At 34.0% G+C, this 17,304-nt stretch overlaps 2 protein-coding genes across 12 annotated transcripts in view; one reads left to right on the forward strand and one right to left on the reverse strand.

The window, feature by feature from the left end:
• The window catches only part of LOC115455890 (protein madd-4), a 416,434-nt gene that overhangs the window by 146,282 nt on the left and 252,848 nt on the right, over nucleotides 1–17,304 (reverse strand). For 8 of the 11 annotated variants that reach the window (XM_037445350.1, XM_037445344.1, XM_037445339.1 and 5 more), the window contains one exon: nucleotides 11,940–11,971. The exons of the other annotated variants lie outside the window; for them this stretch is intronic. The gene's annotated coding sequence lies outside the window, so the exon portion shown is untranslated. The remainder of the gene's footprint in view (nucleotides 1–11,939; nucleotides 11,972–17,304) is intronic. 11 annotated transcript variants of the gene reach the window in all.
• On the forward strand, nucleotides 608–10,730 carry LOC115455892. Its single transcript, XM_030184683.2, has 3 exons — nucleotides 608–727; nucleotides 6,705–8,052; nucleotides 8,903–10,730. The coding sequence occupies exons 1-3, from the start codon at nucleotides 658–660 to the stop codon at nucleotides 9,000–9,002; spliced, it is 1,518 nt and encodes a 505-aa protein (XP_030040543.1). The 5' UTR covers nucleotides 608–657; the 3' UTR covers nucleotides 9,003–10,730.

Consider the following 17,304-nt stretch of genomic DNA (forward strand, 5'->3'; position numbering starts at 1 on the left):
AAGTTAGATCTCTAGCAATACATCGGTGAAAACTGCATTCAATTCCATGCAGTAGTTTTTGCGTGATGCGTGTACAAACATACAGACCAACAAAAATTCTAAGAACTGTTGTTTCGGCTTCTGGGGCTATAATAAAGGCCCCCATATTAGGTTTTCTTCTACATTTAGAATAAGAATACATCAGCCTATTGCAATTATTACTGTATAAACACGTCATCAGGAGAGCGGTACGTTTCAACTGCAAGTCTAATATTATAAATGCGAAAGTTTCTTAAAATGTTAAAAATTTTATTAGAAGTAAACACAAAATAGCTTAACGGATATTGATGAAATTTGGCACACGGATAAACCATATCCTGGATTAACACATAGGCTACTTTTGTCCGGCTTATTAGCTCCTTATAGAAATTAATGTTTATTTAATCTAATTTTTATAAAGCTCTGATGTCTCTATGAATTATTAGTATTTTAAGGATTTATAGTGGGAAAGGCTTGTCACACGGGCAAACCCGCGACCAATACCTAGTTAACCACAATACGAATCACGTCAGCACAAACTTTGACAAACTCAACTAAACAGCAAACGTGGTCAAATTCATAACAATAAATGACTATCGCGCAAACCGCAGTGTCCGTCCGTCTGTGACACAGTGCGCGATGGAGCGGGCCGGTGTGTTAGTACTCATGTTCTGTGCTGTTGTGAAATCTGGTATCTTGAGCGGCAAAGGTATGTACTGTAATAGGAATTCGTATTATTACTATACACGAGCCTTTACTGAAAGGGGCTTGGTATGCTATTGGTCTAGTTAGGTAGATTTTAGCATACATCATTTTTGAATGTTTTTGTGCAATACTGTCTTATTAAGTAAATATAGGTTAATAATTTGACCCGAAACTGCATTATTTAATAGCTAAATGGTTATTTTTTATCGGACCTCGCTGTCAACACCAGGTACGCCTGCGAATGGAATACGATCCCCCGGCTTAGCTATTGCACCTGGAAGAAAGTTAGGAGGAGATATCTGGGGAAGGAAGTCTAGGGGAGGAGAAGGAACCCTCTTAGGATAGGAGGAAGGGCTAGGAAATGTTCACGAACCCCTATAGGCCTCAATGAGAATTGGCAACCATGAGGTATACACATTTAAGTGTGCGCCCAGGGGCCGCGACAAATGTCCTCGTGTATCAGTTAATTGTATTGGGTTCTTCACATAAATAGACCAAATTCTAGACTAACATATAGGCAAGTTATCTCCAGTCCCCATTAAGTTAGTAGAGCAGGGTCAGTATCCTTTATACCAAAACAAAATTTGTCAGCATATAAAGGCTAATATTTCACACGGAGATCTGTATAATATTTACATTTCATACATGATGGTATAGTAAGATGACTATCATTATCAATAAGTCAACTCGAGATATAGACACAAAATATATCCATCATTAATTACATGATATTATTTTGAAATTTCAATAAGTAATCTTATGCCAATTATCAATAAGTAAACTTTTCCATCCAAAACTATAAACTTATAAGAATAAAGTTGCCTGCCTCGGTGGCGTGGTCTTGCGTCGCGGTATAACTGCTACTCTGAGATCTTGGGTCCGAATCCCCCGGTCAGGCGAAGTGTTTGGGTTATTCAGCCTTATAAGTACTTGTGAGTCTGGAATTTATGGCCGATGTGAATACGCCCGATCCCTAACATTTTGGGATGGAATAAATGTCGGTGCAGTTGCGTGCCTATCTAGACCTTCGGAGATAAATAATATTAAAGAACATTTCCATTTCTTTTTTCCTGGACGTAGGATATATTTTATATTCGCTCAAGGTGTTAATACCCGCCGTAGTAGCCCACGTAAGTGTGTCGCGTTCCTGATCAGCTTGTATATATCCAACAGGCCGACATAATTGTAACGACTGCCAAGGGGTAATAATCTCTCATCAGTCGACATCCTATTGTACCCCACTCCATTTACCACCAGTTGCAGTGGAGTCTTTTAGCCGTGCGCGTATAAAAAAATATATAACAGATTTTATATTAGATAGCTTGCCGCCCCTTTACGTTATGCCACTAGTGTGTGTGTGTGTGTGTGTGTGTGTGTGTGTGTGTTATACGCAACAAACGGACATAGAAGCACTAGACGGCTAAGTTTAGTAAACACGACCGGATAATAGCTAGATATGTAACCGCTTCCCGCATCAACTCGCTTTTACAACTACATACTGTTTCAGTTTCGGCTATTTTAGTATCTTGCAGCATTCATTAGGACAGGAAATATAAATTCGATAGTATAATATTATGTCTTACCTATTATACTAAAATAGTTATCTCTTTGTGCTGTTTCAACTTATATCTCCAAATAAATACTTTGAAATGGGAGGAATAGGTAAAAAAAATATAATTTGCTAAACTGACTTTTACGCGGGTGAAGTTACGGGCGAAAACAAGTTGGGATTCAATTTCTAAACTCCTTTGTTAATGCCTACTTATACAGATAATGTTCTCAAATTCCTTTGTTAAATCTCACTTATTATACAGGGTGATATTTGGAGATGAGGCAGTAAGGACAGACTCCCTGACCACTGTAGCAACACGAAAAAATCAGAGATTAATTATGGACAATCCTAGAACTTTGTTGTCTAGATAGAGGGCTTCAGCTAGCTGTCTTTTCGTCCTAATTTAAATAAAATATGTTATTAAGAATACGAATGTGTATAGGAGATTTGATGTTTTAAATTCGTACATCTATTTATGTGGATGACTGTACTTCGTGTGTTTTAAAATGATAACCAAAAGAGGATGTCGCCACGTCCATTTACAAATTTATCTGAATTAACAAATATTCTTCTTTCATGACCTTTACTATTAATTGATAAGGAAATTACATTTGTATTCTGGTTAATCATCTCTTTAATTGTAATAATCTTGCTTTACGAAATATTTTATAAATATAACATCACGCTTAATCATTTTAAGGTTGGGAAGAGATGTATCATAGTCATATTTGACAGTCGACGTAACAGAGAAGTCTATTGCTAATCTAACATACGAGATTTTAAAAAAAATAATAAGCCACCTGTCCGACTTCGCATTAGAGACTTTCCCGCCCTCACACCCACCACAACAACTCCTGTAAGCCAGGATCAGGAGTAGTACGAATTTTGTTCAATTCAAATTTGTACTCCAAAAGTTATTACTAATAAGTCGTTGTCTTATATGATATTTCCGTGTACAAAATATCACAAGGTTCTTAGATATTAATACAAAAAAAATATATTTACAGAAGATATGCCGATAATAATAATATTAGCCCTGTATTATATACTGTCTCACTGTTGGGCACGGGCCTCTACTACTGAAAGGGATATGCCGATATATCGTTTAAAAACGTGTAGATCACGATATGTATATAATATGCCGATATATCGTTTAAAAACGTGATATAAATAAAATATAAAGTATTTTTCATTAGTGTTTGGCTATTTCACGATAGATTGAGTAACCATAACATAAGCGCAAAATTTTTATATGACAATGTTACCAATGTCCGCTCTATATAATCTTACAACTCTCTGGTTACATCATTTGGGTATATCATACCCAAATATAATCAAACAATAACAATTAACGTCAAGTTACGTCATGTTATTGTAAACAGAATTATCTAAGCATCTCGTTGTACTGATAGGGTCTGTACACACCATTAGATAAAGCAAATAATCCAATCAGCCATTGTCATAGAGTACAGAAGAAAAAATATTAACTAAGTTTAAGAAATATTTGAATGCCTTATTTTATTATCACTTAAACTAATTAAGAAAGAAAGAATTAAGTACAAAAATATATTTTGACGACTTAATTATGCACGAAATCCATTATTTTTTCTTCACTACATAGTATAAAACAAAGTCGCTTTCTCTGTCCCTATGTATGCTTAAATCTTTAAAACTACGCAACGGATTTTGATGCGTTTTTTTTAATAGATAGAGTGATTCAAGAGGAAGGTTTATATGTATAATAATAAAATCCATTAAATAATGGAGAAATACTGTTATTTTGTTATGTTATACCCGTGCGAAGCCAGAGCGGGCCGCTATGTTTTTATATACAACGTTTACAGTTTTTCTGTCGTATATTTAGTATCAGCATTGCACCCGTGCGAATCCGGGGCGGGTCGCTAGTTATTTATAAAGGGCATAGCACAGATTCAATCGAAACACAAATAATACATAGACATTACATTACTAATAATAATCTAGATTGATTTCCTTAATCAAATGCCCTAATTAAGATTACTACGAAAAATAACAAAACAAAACCACTGACAATATAATTACAAAAAAATAAGTCAATGTGGATTTGTGGGTATGATACTAATTATTGGTTAGGACATTGTAAGTATTTGGAAATATTACCTATATTGTTTCATCTCTGCATCACTCAAAGGTTGACTGGTAGAGAGTGCCTAGTATCAAGTCCGCCTTTGTACACTGATATATAAAAAATATATGAATAAAATAAATAAATATTTTTAGCAACCACTAGGGTTTATTATTAACTTTTTTATACAAGTTAATGAGGGTAAGAAGCTTTTACTGCCTTTTATTGATGATAGGTCTCTCATATGTGAGTCCGACTGGATAGGTACTACCGCAATGTCTATTCCTGCCGAACAGCAGTGTGTTGTCACTGTTGTGTTCCAGTTTGAAGAACATTGCAGCCAGTGTATCTACTAGACGTCATGAGACTTAACATCTCATGACTCTGGATGGCGAGCGTAGTGCAAAACCAAACAATACTTTGAAATTCAAGATGTTTATGATGTTTCTACTGTTTATGGGCGGTTGTATTGCTTCCCATCAGGCGAAAGACAAGGTCGTCTCGTTATTTAAAACAAAAAAAACCTGCTTGCCTAATAGCAAGCAACATGACAGCCCATTTACACACATTTCCTTACCCGGGACTCCAAATTACGCCACTTCAGTTGAACTGATTCCGATGTCTACCGATCTATTACTCAAAAAATATAATATTAAAGAGAATTCAATCTAAGTTAGCCAGCGCTGTTCTAATTCTATTTTCTGAGCGGTCCGAAGAGGAATTTGAGGAGTGCACTCTGGCCGAAATATTCTCAAGTAAAATATCCAATTGGGAGTATTGCCGACGATTTGGTTCAATTTCGTGCAAATCGCTGCTCAGTTCGAATAAATCTTGATGGTGACCGGTGTTGCTAGATAAAAAAAACTGAACCGAGAATTTAGTCATTTTGAATTTTGAGTACGAATTGAAAAAAAAAATGATTTTGATTCTAAACCTTAATTTTTATGGTGAAATAATAGTATGGTTTACAACTTAAATTTAGAAAGAATTTAATTGCAATACTTTAATAGATTGTCGATGTCTTTCTCTGACTCAAAAAAAGTGTATTCAGTTTCCGAACTATTCAAACATGCGAATAAATTTAAAATACCAAAATGTTCACGAGTGCTCTGCGGTCTTCGAGTGTTATGATTGTTGGTTTGCGTACAAATTCATATAGAAGCGGATGAAAGTGCACTCAACCTTGCATTGGAGTATTACAAGCTTGTGACGTCACTGTAGCAGGGAGTACCCGAGTCAATCGTTTTATAAAGTGCTGTAGTCGTAAATTGGAATTACGTTTTCTGTACAGTATTTTAAATACAAATTCTTAGAACCTGTATACTTTATTGTTGTAAATATTTTACTTTGTTTCCTTCATTTAAGTATGTAGAAAATTATTTTAAAACATCTGTTTTAGAAATATGATTCAACTTAAAACAAAAGCAAACACACATCACGCATTTATCCCCGAAAGGTTATGCAGAGGCACAACCAGGGCACCCACTTTTCGCCAAGTGTATTCCGTCCCATGATGTGATAAGGGGCGAGCCTATCGTCACATTAGGCACAAATTCAAGACCTCCGGGCTGATACTGAGTAGAAAAACCCAAATATCACTTTGCCCCACCCGGAATTCGAACCCAAGACCTCAGAGCACTGCCGTACCGCGCATGTACTACAACTATGCCATCAAGGCAGGCATGAAACAAATAGCTGTTTCCTATATGAGAAATCTTAAAAGAACTCTTTAAGATTACATCTGGTATCACCAGATAAAACGGGCTCCTCGGTCGGAGCTTGTAATACGTCCGTTTAAAATTGCGATCATAATCTTTTGGTAAAATGAATCTGACATTTCCATCTATTTTCTAGTGTTCGAAAAGAGGTGTAATCTATTCTTTGAAAAATGTAACGTTCCTAGATTTGTGGCTTCCTGAAATATTAAAACTAATTTTTTTAATTAATTTCTTGATAGCTCCTGAGTAATTTATCTTTATAGCGTTTCCTTATATATGTACTGTAATATGCAATTTCAGCTTTCTCTATTTACTAACTCAGTTCCAAACCCACTAAAAAAAGTTAATAAATGAAGATTTTTTAATGGGTTTGGTAGAAAACAGTACATAGATAACGACACATTCGAAAGTGAAAATTACTAGTTTTAGATACGATAGTTTACTTAGGAGCCATCGATCTCATGTTAGCTATGATTACAAAATTCACTGAAAACATCAACATCTTATCTTAACATTTTACTCTTCACATTTCACAATTTTTAGATTTAATCTTTATGAATTCTCCTTCACTGCAGCCTTCCATTAATAATATAATGTTTTGTTTCAGCTTTGTACTGCCGGGATCCTGACACGGGCAAGCTCTACTCTGTAAATGCAACATGGCCGTCTACATCTTTCTGCGGCAACTACAAATGTGTTCTGAAACATAAAAACATCACTGCGATTGAATACAAACCTTTGCGACAAATACAAATCACTGACGATGACTTAGCCACACCAAAAGCAGCTGATAACAGCGAAGCAAGTTCTATTATAATCGAAAAAAGAGTAGAACCAGAAATGCAACCGCTATTCCACAAAGAAACGGTTCATACTGAACGAAACTTACCCGATAATGCCAGAAATAATAATGACAGGTATTTAACTGAAGATGAAATCAAATCTATAGCGCAGTTACTTCACACTATCAAGAAAAGCGATTTAGACGCTATTGTAGAAATATATAATTTAGCGCAAGACATATACAGGGAAATGGACAAAACGACAACAGAAGATATAGACGATAGTATAAATTCAATCAAGGAAGAAAAGTCTAAAATAAAAGCCGACAGAAGATCTTCTGATTACAGAAATCCATCGTATTGGTATGAGCCTTTGAATAACAACTTCCAAAAACGAGATCCTGATTCAGAAAATCAAGGTAGCAACGTTGTAAGTAGTGTAACACCCCCGAAAAATGAACAAAAGCCTTCGCTGTACAAGGGAGCATTGACTAGTGAAGATTTCCGTAAGCTACCATACTACTACCCTATTTCGAACTTCCAAAGATACGCGTCATATATACACCAAGCTCCAAGGCCTACGCCTCCTTGCCGTCGGGCAAATGAACATGGACTTATTGATAAAGTTTTAAAGAAACCTGTGCAAGAGCAAAGAGTCATACAACCCTCTGTGTTACTCCCATATCCATTTTCCTACATTCATCATTACAACTCCAGTGATTATTTAAAGAACATGTACTACGGATCAAATCCTTGGGCGTTCTTTGATTATTATAATAGAAGAAACTACCGTCCTTACCCGACGTACATGACTCCAAATAACGCTATCCTGGTAAATCCACATCTGCACGAACCCGTCCCAGAAGTAGAACAGAACAGCGTATCAAGAGAGGAGTTAAATATTTTAGACACGCTCATTGCAAAAGCAAAGGAAAATAAACTAGCTGAATGGCAAACGCCGTCTTTGCCTTCAAATGTTTTAGACGAAGTGAAAGCCAATATAGACCAATTAAGATTGCTAAAGCCTTTCCCTTTGAGGAAAAAGGTGACGCTAGAAAAAGTTGGCAAAGTCATAAAATTGGATGAATTTCGCAGATCTAAAAGGGAAGCGGAACACGAAGTGAACGACAAAATTGAGGATACATTTTATGAAGTACATCTTGAAACTATAACGTAAGTACCTTTATACTTCTTTAAATATAATTATAAAACATTTTAAAGTAAGGCACTTTCGTAACTTTTCAATTAAGTTGTTAATAAATAAAACTATAACTTCATAATTTGCCTAGAAATAAATAAATATTTATTAGAAAATATAGTTGAAAGTTAATAGGTCAAATAAATCGCGTCTCAAATAAATCTCATATCATAAACTGAAGAGATCCTTTACAATACACCAAAACCACTTCCTAATTTCATATATTATCTCCAGTGTGGTCGTATTTCAAAATAAATAACACATGTTTGTTACCAACTTTGACAAATAAGGCTGATACAAACATCGAATGGGGTTGATACAAAAAATTGACAAATTCTCGTGTGAAAGGGACAAAAAATGTTCGGAATCCGACCCTCCGTCTAGACAGATTCTCACAACCCTTTCAGTGGCTGTATCTCGTTATTTTAACATTCCTGCGTGCCTTATAAATTTAGATACGGATTTTTGTTATTAAAATACTTTAAAGAGGCAAGGTGGAATATAAAATCAATTGCAAACAAAGGGAGATAACGCATTGGTAGCGATTGTTTGGTTTTAATTATTAGTTCATTCACACTTACGATGTTTTGACCAAATGATTTATAGTTTATTTTACTTTGCGCTTAAGTTCAGGTTCGATGCCCGGGTCGCGAAAAGCAATATTGGGTTTTCCTGCACAATATAAACCCTAAATTTGCAATTGTACCGTCAATTATAGGCAGTAATTATTACATATAGAGGCTGCATTCCTATGTAATATCAGGTCACAACATACCGATAATGAACTTTATACACGGGTGCATAAGTTCTATTATTTGTCCACAGATGCCAGTCCGACACGCAGCCTGGCTTCTTCAGTATGGGCAATCTAAGCCAGCCCTACCCAGAATGTTGTCCGAAGAGAATCGACAAGACGGAACAATGAACGTTGTAATGTATATTATAGATGATCGGTGCTCGTTTGAATCAGTCTGTATTGACTAATATATTGCATAAATTATGCTTTATAGTACGAGTTAAGGCTTGATATACTCCAAATGGATCTAGTTTTGGGGTTTAAATAAACAAAAACACAGATAAGACATCTATATTAAACTATAAAAAGTCATAGTCATGTCGATCGATTTGCCGTCGACTAGTGGACAGTACGTAATAGCTCTAAGAAGTAATCACTGTGATTAGCTAAAGAATATACTAGACTAATTAAATAAAATATTTAACAATTATTACATTTGTAAAGCCAAAATCGACTGTCGAATAATGAATGTATGAAAGTTAATATTAGTATGTAATAAGTCTATTTAAATTATTATGTTCATTAAACATCGCAATGTTATTTGCGTAGTAAGCGTAACTAAAAATTGCACAATTTTAGTTATAAGTAGGATTTTAGATGACAAACATTGAAAATTAATTCCTGTTTTGATATAAAAGCGGTTTTTTGACATTTGTGCCAGTTTTAATATATTAGTTAGATAATAGTATCTATTAATTAGGTATAAAAATACGGAAATAGTATAAAATAATCAGAATACTGTCAGGGGGTCCTATTCCTTCTGTAAGGGCGAATCCGTCTTTTTAGAATTACGCGCGTTCTATAAGGACAGCTTCGGTAGCAGTATAGGTAAGAGAGTTAATAAGTCCTTTATTTACCCAGACGGCTATCAAAGCTGCCCTTCGATTAGAACGTAATAGCAAAAAGATGGAAGACAGAATAGAGCCCTCTGACCTCATAGCAAAATTATTAATTAAGAAACGATTCACATTTTTTACACTATGTTTAAAACTTTCAATATCATATAAAAATTATGCATCAAATAAAACATCCTGGCGAGAATGTAAGCTGGTAGTAGGATATTTGTATTGGCACAGATAGCGACTGCCGTAGTACATGGCGTAAAACCCGTCATAGGGGACAACGTATGTCGCGTTCCGGGATCAGTTTGTGTATATCCGGTTCAAACAGACCGGCATAATTGTGTCGACTGGCGAGGGGTAATCATCTATCGTAAACTATTTTAAGTTTTACCTGATGACTGAAAAATCAAAGTAAGTTTTCTGAGTTACCATTTAGTAAATAGGATTGTGTGTTATAAATATTATATAAAAAAGCACTTGTATAGACTGACAATAGATTAAGTATAAAATCTTTAACAAAGTAATTCATGAACGCTGGCTGTTAAATTAAACTTGGATAATAAATGAACTACATTAAGAATTCAATGTATGTATTAAATTAATGAAAATACTTCTAATTTTTTTTTATTTACTAGCTTTTGCTCGCAGCTTCGCCCGCGTGAAGAAGTTTTCCAGGATAAAAGTCCCGCTATATGTTTTCCCGGGATAGAAAGTATAACCTTCCCAGGGTCTTATACTATTTCCATACCAAATTTCATAAAAATCCGTTCAGTAGATTTTGAGAAAATCGGTAAGATACAGACAGACAGAAAAGGAGATTTTGTATTATAATATATTACATAGATTGTACGAATTATTGAATTTAGTATTCTCATATATCATTATAACTTTTTAATATAAGTTTAACGTCAGCTCAATTCTATTTGTGCAACGAAATATCGAACTATGGCAGTTTAGAATAATATTTGGCTGTATATTCCAAAAGATAATTTAAATATTAAAAGCCTTAATTACCTCTTAGTTTTTTATTTAGCCAGAGGATATTTTAACATTTATAAAATAATAATTAACTTACCTAGTTCAATTATTAATTATATATAGACTTACCCCCTTATTCATAGACGTTTTTTATCTAACGACCGAGTAAGGCTGTGATAACAAGTCTGTTTCTCAGTGCTGACGGCATGGCAGTCTTCGCAGTGCGTAGACGTAGGGCCGTTGTGATTGGCTAATATTGAAATACAACAATAATAACCAATCACAACGGCCCTATGTCTATTTCTCAGTGCCGTTGGGCACTGAGAAACAGGCTTGTTATCACAGCTTTACTCCGTCCTTAGATAAAAAACGTTTATAAATAAGGGGGTTGGCTATTATATGCGAATTTATAAAATGTATAACAACACGAGTTAATAACTTGCAAATTTCAATCAGTGTTGGACTAAGTTTTAACACTTCTTTTTGGAGAGGATGGATTATTGAACACCGACAAAGAGGATGTATAAAGCGAGTGTGAATCGAAGAGGTAACAGCCGACCGCTGTGAATCTACGAATATCAGATATCTCGATGGCTCCTATGTGATTTTCACTTTTCAACCTTTCGTTATCTATGTACTGTTTATTACCAGACCATTAAAAATTCTTAATTTATTAACTTTTTAGTGGATTTGGAACTGAGTTAGTAAATAGAAAAAGCTGAAAGGTGCATATCACAGTACATAGATATCGAAACGCTATAAAAGTGTAAATCGCAATTATTTCAGATTCGATTAATCAGGAGCCATCGATCTGACAATTTTGGTAAAGGCCAGGTCAAAAGTACCCTGTACTCGCGGAAATGTATGAAGAGATTAATAAAGGTGGAGGTGAAAAGGTGTGCCAGAATCGAGAAAAGTGGCAATCCGTGGTCTCTGGCTACCCCTATGGGAACGAGGCGTGATACTATGCGTTATGTAACACGTCCTTAGTTATTCCAACGATTTAATGTAGTATTTATTTAATAAGAAGTTTGTAATTCTTATGTTATAACCTTTATGGTATTTTGTTCTTAAAAAAATAAAAGATACTGTTTTCTTATAATATACGGATCCTAAATGGCCTTTCCTTGCGAACTTAATGATTAGAATTGATATATATTATATTGAACCTAGAATAGGATGTGCAAAAGATTTGTTTAAAAAAAAAATATTAAACTAAAATGACTGTTGGATGCAGAGTACTTACGTGACGATGCGAAATGTTAGAATTCTGTTTACCTGCAACAAATTGTAAAACTCTGTAAATACGTTCAAATCGTTTGTAGAATAAATCAAACCACTAACTAATGTTTATTTATTTACTGTGGAGTGGCCGGGCTCGGATTTTATGCAAACATAAAAAAATACCCTAGTGTCGTTGGTTTACATGTTAGTGGTATAAAACTAGAACATTAATGAGGTTCCTAACACGCCGGTCTTACTATTGACCAATGTCAGAAATATATGACAGCTTTGCAGCGTTTCGTATAGGCAGAGGTAATAATTATTATTATTTAGTAGCGGCTACAAAAGACTTTGTACTGCCCTAAAAAGAAGATAAAATACCAGAACCTGGGTACAACGCCACCCATCGAGTCTAATTGTGACTCTAAGTCATCTAGGTATATAACCTAAAACATGAAAAATTTAGTCAAAATTGTTGCAATGGTCTAAGAAAGAGTTTAGTAACAGATGCACAGGTACAGAAGAATTATATTATTACTTATTACTAAAACAGCTGTCTGCTAATTTCACATTCGCCACACGCGGGACATTAAAATAGTCGTTATGTTTTCTGAGATTTTTTAATTTTTTGCGTAATATTCTTAACTTTCTTACCATAAGAACCTTTTATAAAGTATAATATTTAGTATAATAAATCGTTTTAACAAAAATATAAATAAAATTGCTTTAGTCGTTATTAAGTTATGACGTCACCAAAGGAAGAGATTCATTTTTATATACATAGATCACAAATATATAAAATTTATGTTTAGCCGATACACAAAATAGACGGATCCAAGCTATAAGTACCAGAGGCTAAGAGATTATTTTTAAAAGGTCAGTCTACATATCCATTTATAAGCTAGATAAAAATTTCAGTAGAAAAAAGTTTTCACTCACCCAATACATTTTATATCAGTAGGTTTTTTTATGTTCAAATTATATATATACAAAGAGTTCTAAAATAATATAGAGCGGACATTAAGAAGATTATCATACAAAAATTTTGCGCTCATGCGATGGTGACACAATCTATTTTTCATGTCATAATATGTTGTATACATTATTGTAACCTGTTTTGTGTTTAATAAACACATAAATAAATAAAATAATAATAGCAAAACACCAATGTAAAGAGAGAAAGAAAGAATAAAAATGGAATTATTACACTTCATATAATTCCCATATCGTAATTTGCGCTTTTTTAATGCGCATATTAGCATATTTTCTGTAAATATGTTAGTTTTATATTAATATCTAAGGACGCTGCGACATCTTGTCACACGGACATTTCAAATAAGATAGCGACTTTTTACCAATTAGTAATAACTTTTGGAACACAAATTTGGTCCTGATCTCCTGTCTATAAGTATACTGTTTAATGTCTTTGCATATATATATCCATTTATGTGGTAGGTATAGGCTAGCAATATGGCAATATTTGGCATTCCTCTCTGTATTTTCATTACAGTCCCATACTTCAAAGACGATCCTTTCGCCGAATGGGACGCTATTAATCCTAGGAATATGTCACGTAGTATGCTCCTAGCAGAAATTAACGCGTTATAGTATAGTATTCGTATGTAGTAAGTTAACGTTTACGTATTTCTCTACAGCTGTTTGACAATAGTCTACGTCAAAAACCAATTTTGTACTGATTCTCATATATTTTAGGTTTACCGTTACCATGGTTACTTAAGTTGCGGAATTAATGTTAATTTTCAACGTGTTATTGTTTTAATTTTATGTTAATCTAAATAACTTTCAATCCTGAAATTACACATTTTTGTATACGTTATTTTTGTTTTCATATTTACCAGGCCAGACATTTTGTTACATGCATACAGCACGGGTTTTTTCAGCTTTTAAAACTTGACATTGGCACAGAATTGTCGTCACAACCATAGAACCTGAGCATAGAACTAATCAATTGAAATTACATGCTATCATTCATATTAATGGGTATCTTAATTCTACATACATTCACGATGTTTAAATTTCCAAACAAAAATTTACTTAAACGAAATGATAGCCTAAATTATAATAAGTAATTTCTTGGTCGGTGTTCCAGTGATTTTAATAAAAAAAAAATCAGATATAGGTGCTCGGAGATACGTACCTACGTTTGACTAACAAATATTTATATCCTGTATTTAATACTGAAGATTGACGAAGTAAACGAATTTATTTTAGCTTATCTCTCAAGTTGAAATAAAACTATGTTACGAATTTTATTACGGTTTTTTATAACTCACTAGTTGACCCGACAGACGTTGTCCCGTCTTAACTATGAATTTGCAGCGCGCATTCTGTCAATCGCTGATAGTTATATAAAATTAATATTTTCGTTAAGTTTTATTAAATTTTCAAATTTTCCGCACATTTTTTTGAATTTTTTCTTTCATATGAACCTTCGCCCGACAATAACAAACACAACAAAAAAGAATAGTGAAATCGGTCCAGTCGTTCACGCGTGATGGCGTGACCAAGGGAAATAGGGATTTATTTTATACTAGCTTCCGCCCGCAGCTTCGCCCACGTGGATTTCGGACTTCAAAAATGGAGCCGGTCGCAAACGTTCGAGAATGTTTGTTTTACGAAGCTACTCGCTAGGTGATTCGCTAGCCTCTAGGTGCCAAGCAAGCCTCCTGCCTGTGCGTTCGCGACCTTATATATATATACAGAAATAATCCTTATAGCATGATTCAGTATTCACGTATGATGGCTTATTAGCGTATTTCATGTATAACTTTGGTGTTTCTATATCGATTTCTATGATTATTTTTTATGGAATTTTTAATAATGTTAACTTTTTTAATTAGGGATGACTGAGAGTGTTATAAACGTAAGAGTAGACAAATATAATGAGAAAGCTTCGAACTGCTAAGCTATCGGGAGTTACACGTGTTATTGTGAGTCAACCATAAAAGATAGACATATGCTGTCGTGGGATATTTTTTACATAATTTTAAGGAGAACATTTCCGTCATACATGATTTCTGTGTAGCTTTAACCATTAAGGTTGCACACGCGACGGAAGCTTAAAAAATGGAGTAACTTCTCCCGTTTTCCCAAAATTTCCCTTCACTGCTCTACTCCTATTAATTGTAGCGTGATGAAAAGTATACTATAACCAGCACAGGAGTATGACAAATAATTGTTCCAAGTTTCGTTAAAATCCGTCGAGTAGTTTTTGTTTCTATAACGGTTATACAGACAGACAGACAGACAAAAATTTGACTAATTGCATTTTTGGCATCAGTATCGATCCCTAATCACCCCCTGATAGTTATTTTGGAAATATATTTCATGTACAGAATTGACCTCTCTACAGATTTAATTTAAGTATAGATAATTACCTCAGGTAAGCCAACTCGCTTTAGCTTAACTCATAGTTAGAAACCGGCTTATTATCCTTAACAAAATATATTAAATAGTAATTAGCCTAATCAGTGTTTTGTCTCTAATAATTTTAAGTAAGGAAGTACTGACATACAGAGATTAGATATTAAGCATTGATTGATGAAACGGTAAGTGGATAAAATTGTAGAATGTCAATTTAAATGACTTAGAAATTACTCATGCAATAAGAATTCACGTGGGCAGAACCACATTTTACATTAGTTTATAATAAAATAACTTTATTTATCACTTTATAAGTGTAGTAGTAATAATACGTCAAACAATTCATGACTAAATATATTTTTATTTATTTATTAAGGACTGTCGATGGGTAATCATCACTCGTCAATTGATATTCTATTAGAACCCACTCCACTTACCATCAGATCCAGTGGAGTCACTTTGTCGTGCAAGAATAAAAAAAGGAAACAAGCAGAACAATAATACAAATTTAATCAATATCAAATATGTAACACACAATTCACAATCGAATAAAGTTTCCACAAAATATACCATAAAAAGAAGTCAAAAGAAGAATACGGAGGCGCTACAAAAACCTTGATGCGCCAGATACAGGACACAAAATGGCAGCAACGAGTTGTCATTATTTGAATTATTTTTTTTCTATTGCTATAAATCTATCAGTTTCCGCCAAATTATGTCGCGTCTCTGATACAATAATTTAACAACGTTTGCGCGGCGCCTAAATACACTTCTAATAGGGATATAAAGACCAGCACCAAGACTTGACAAAAACATTTAACAGGCTTCATTCATTTTCTTTGATACAATATTAATTTTGACCTATTTAAGACATGATGTTTGACCCACATAACTTCTAAGCTACGTAAACACTCGGTCTTGCGCCTTGACCTACACTTTTACCTATTTTTGACCCCAAATGTTTGTATATTCAAAATCTTGGAATATAAAATGTTTATAGCTTTTGAAGATTCTCTTACAGCGTAAGTTCTACAGCATGCAGCATAGTAAGGTTAGTCTTTAAGAGTTCGACAAGCAAAGAAGGGTCATCTCATTTTCATATCCCTACCGTCTTTAATCCTCACAAATCTATCGCGTTCCATAACGCCTATAACATTTTTCTTTCCAGAAGAACTTTATTTCACGATAAATAAGGACCGAATAGCAAAATTTCCATATCGTAGTGTCCAGCGAGGAATGATTAATCGTTATTTCTGCACATTCCCTCGTATTGTATTTCGCTGATTCGCGTTCCCAATTTTTTTCGTATAATAAAGTGAAAAGTTAACATTATTGTTTCCTTTATGAATTGTTTATTGAAGCGTAAATTGATGAAGTGGATAGTAATAAAAAATCCGTATTTATTGCATACATTACGTGTATCTTTGCCTATCAGTTCAAAGATATAGTCATAAAGATATGCTTTTATAGCAGTAAAATATGTAAACAGTCGCTCGCTTGTAAGCAAAAATCTCCTTTAAACACTAATTATACCAAAACTTTCAATCAAATATTGCATGCACATCTGATCAATTAGAAACTAACCTAAGCTATCTAATGCATTGTACTTCTAAAATACTTAATAAGCCAAGACAAGCCCGTTAAAATATCATTAGTCAATCCAAATTCCCAATTAAACCAAAGCGGAACGTAGATAATGCCTAATTTAAAATTAATCACTAAAAACTGTCCCTATAAATCAGATAGCAGCGCGAGCGCCCCACATGGCGGCACCTCAATGATAAAAACACTTTTATTACGTTCTGAATGAAAAACTTCCCTTTTTGTGGTTACACGTTATAATTCATTTGGTGTTTTTAAGTGAAAGCCGCTGATTTCAATTAGTAAAGAATTTTATATTTGTATTTGTTTTTAACCACTGACGCAAAAAGATATGTTGTATTTGAGGTTTTTATCTGTGTATGTATGTTTATCTATAGCATCGTAGTTCAAAGGAATAGACA

Source organism: Manduca sexta, chromosome 5 (assembly GCF_014839805.1).
Source record: "Manduca sexta isolate Smith_Timp_Sample1 chromosome 5, JHU_Msex_v1.0, whole genome shotgun sequence".
NCBI classification, from domain to species: domain Eukaryota; kingdom Metazoa; phylum Arthropoda; class Insecta; order Lepidoptera; family Sphingidae; genus Manduca; species Manduca sexta.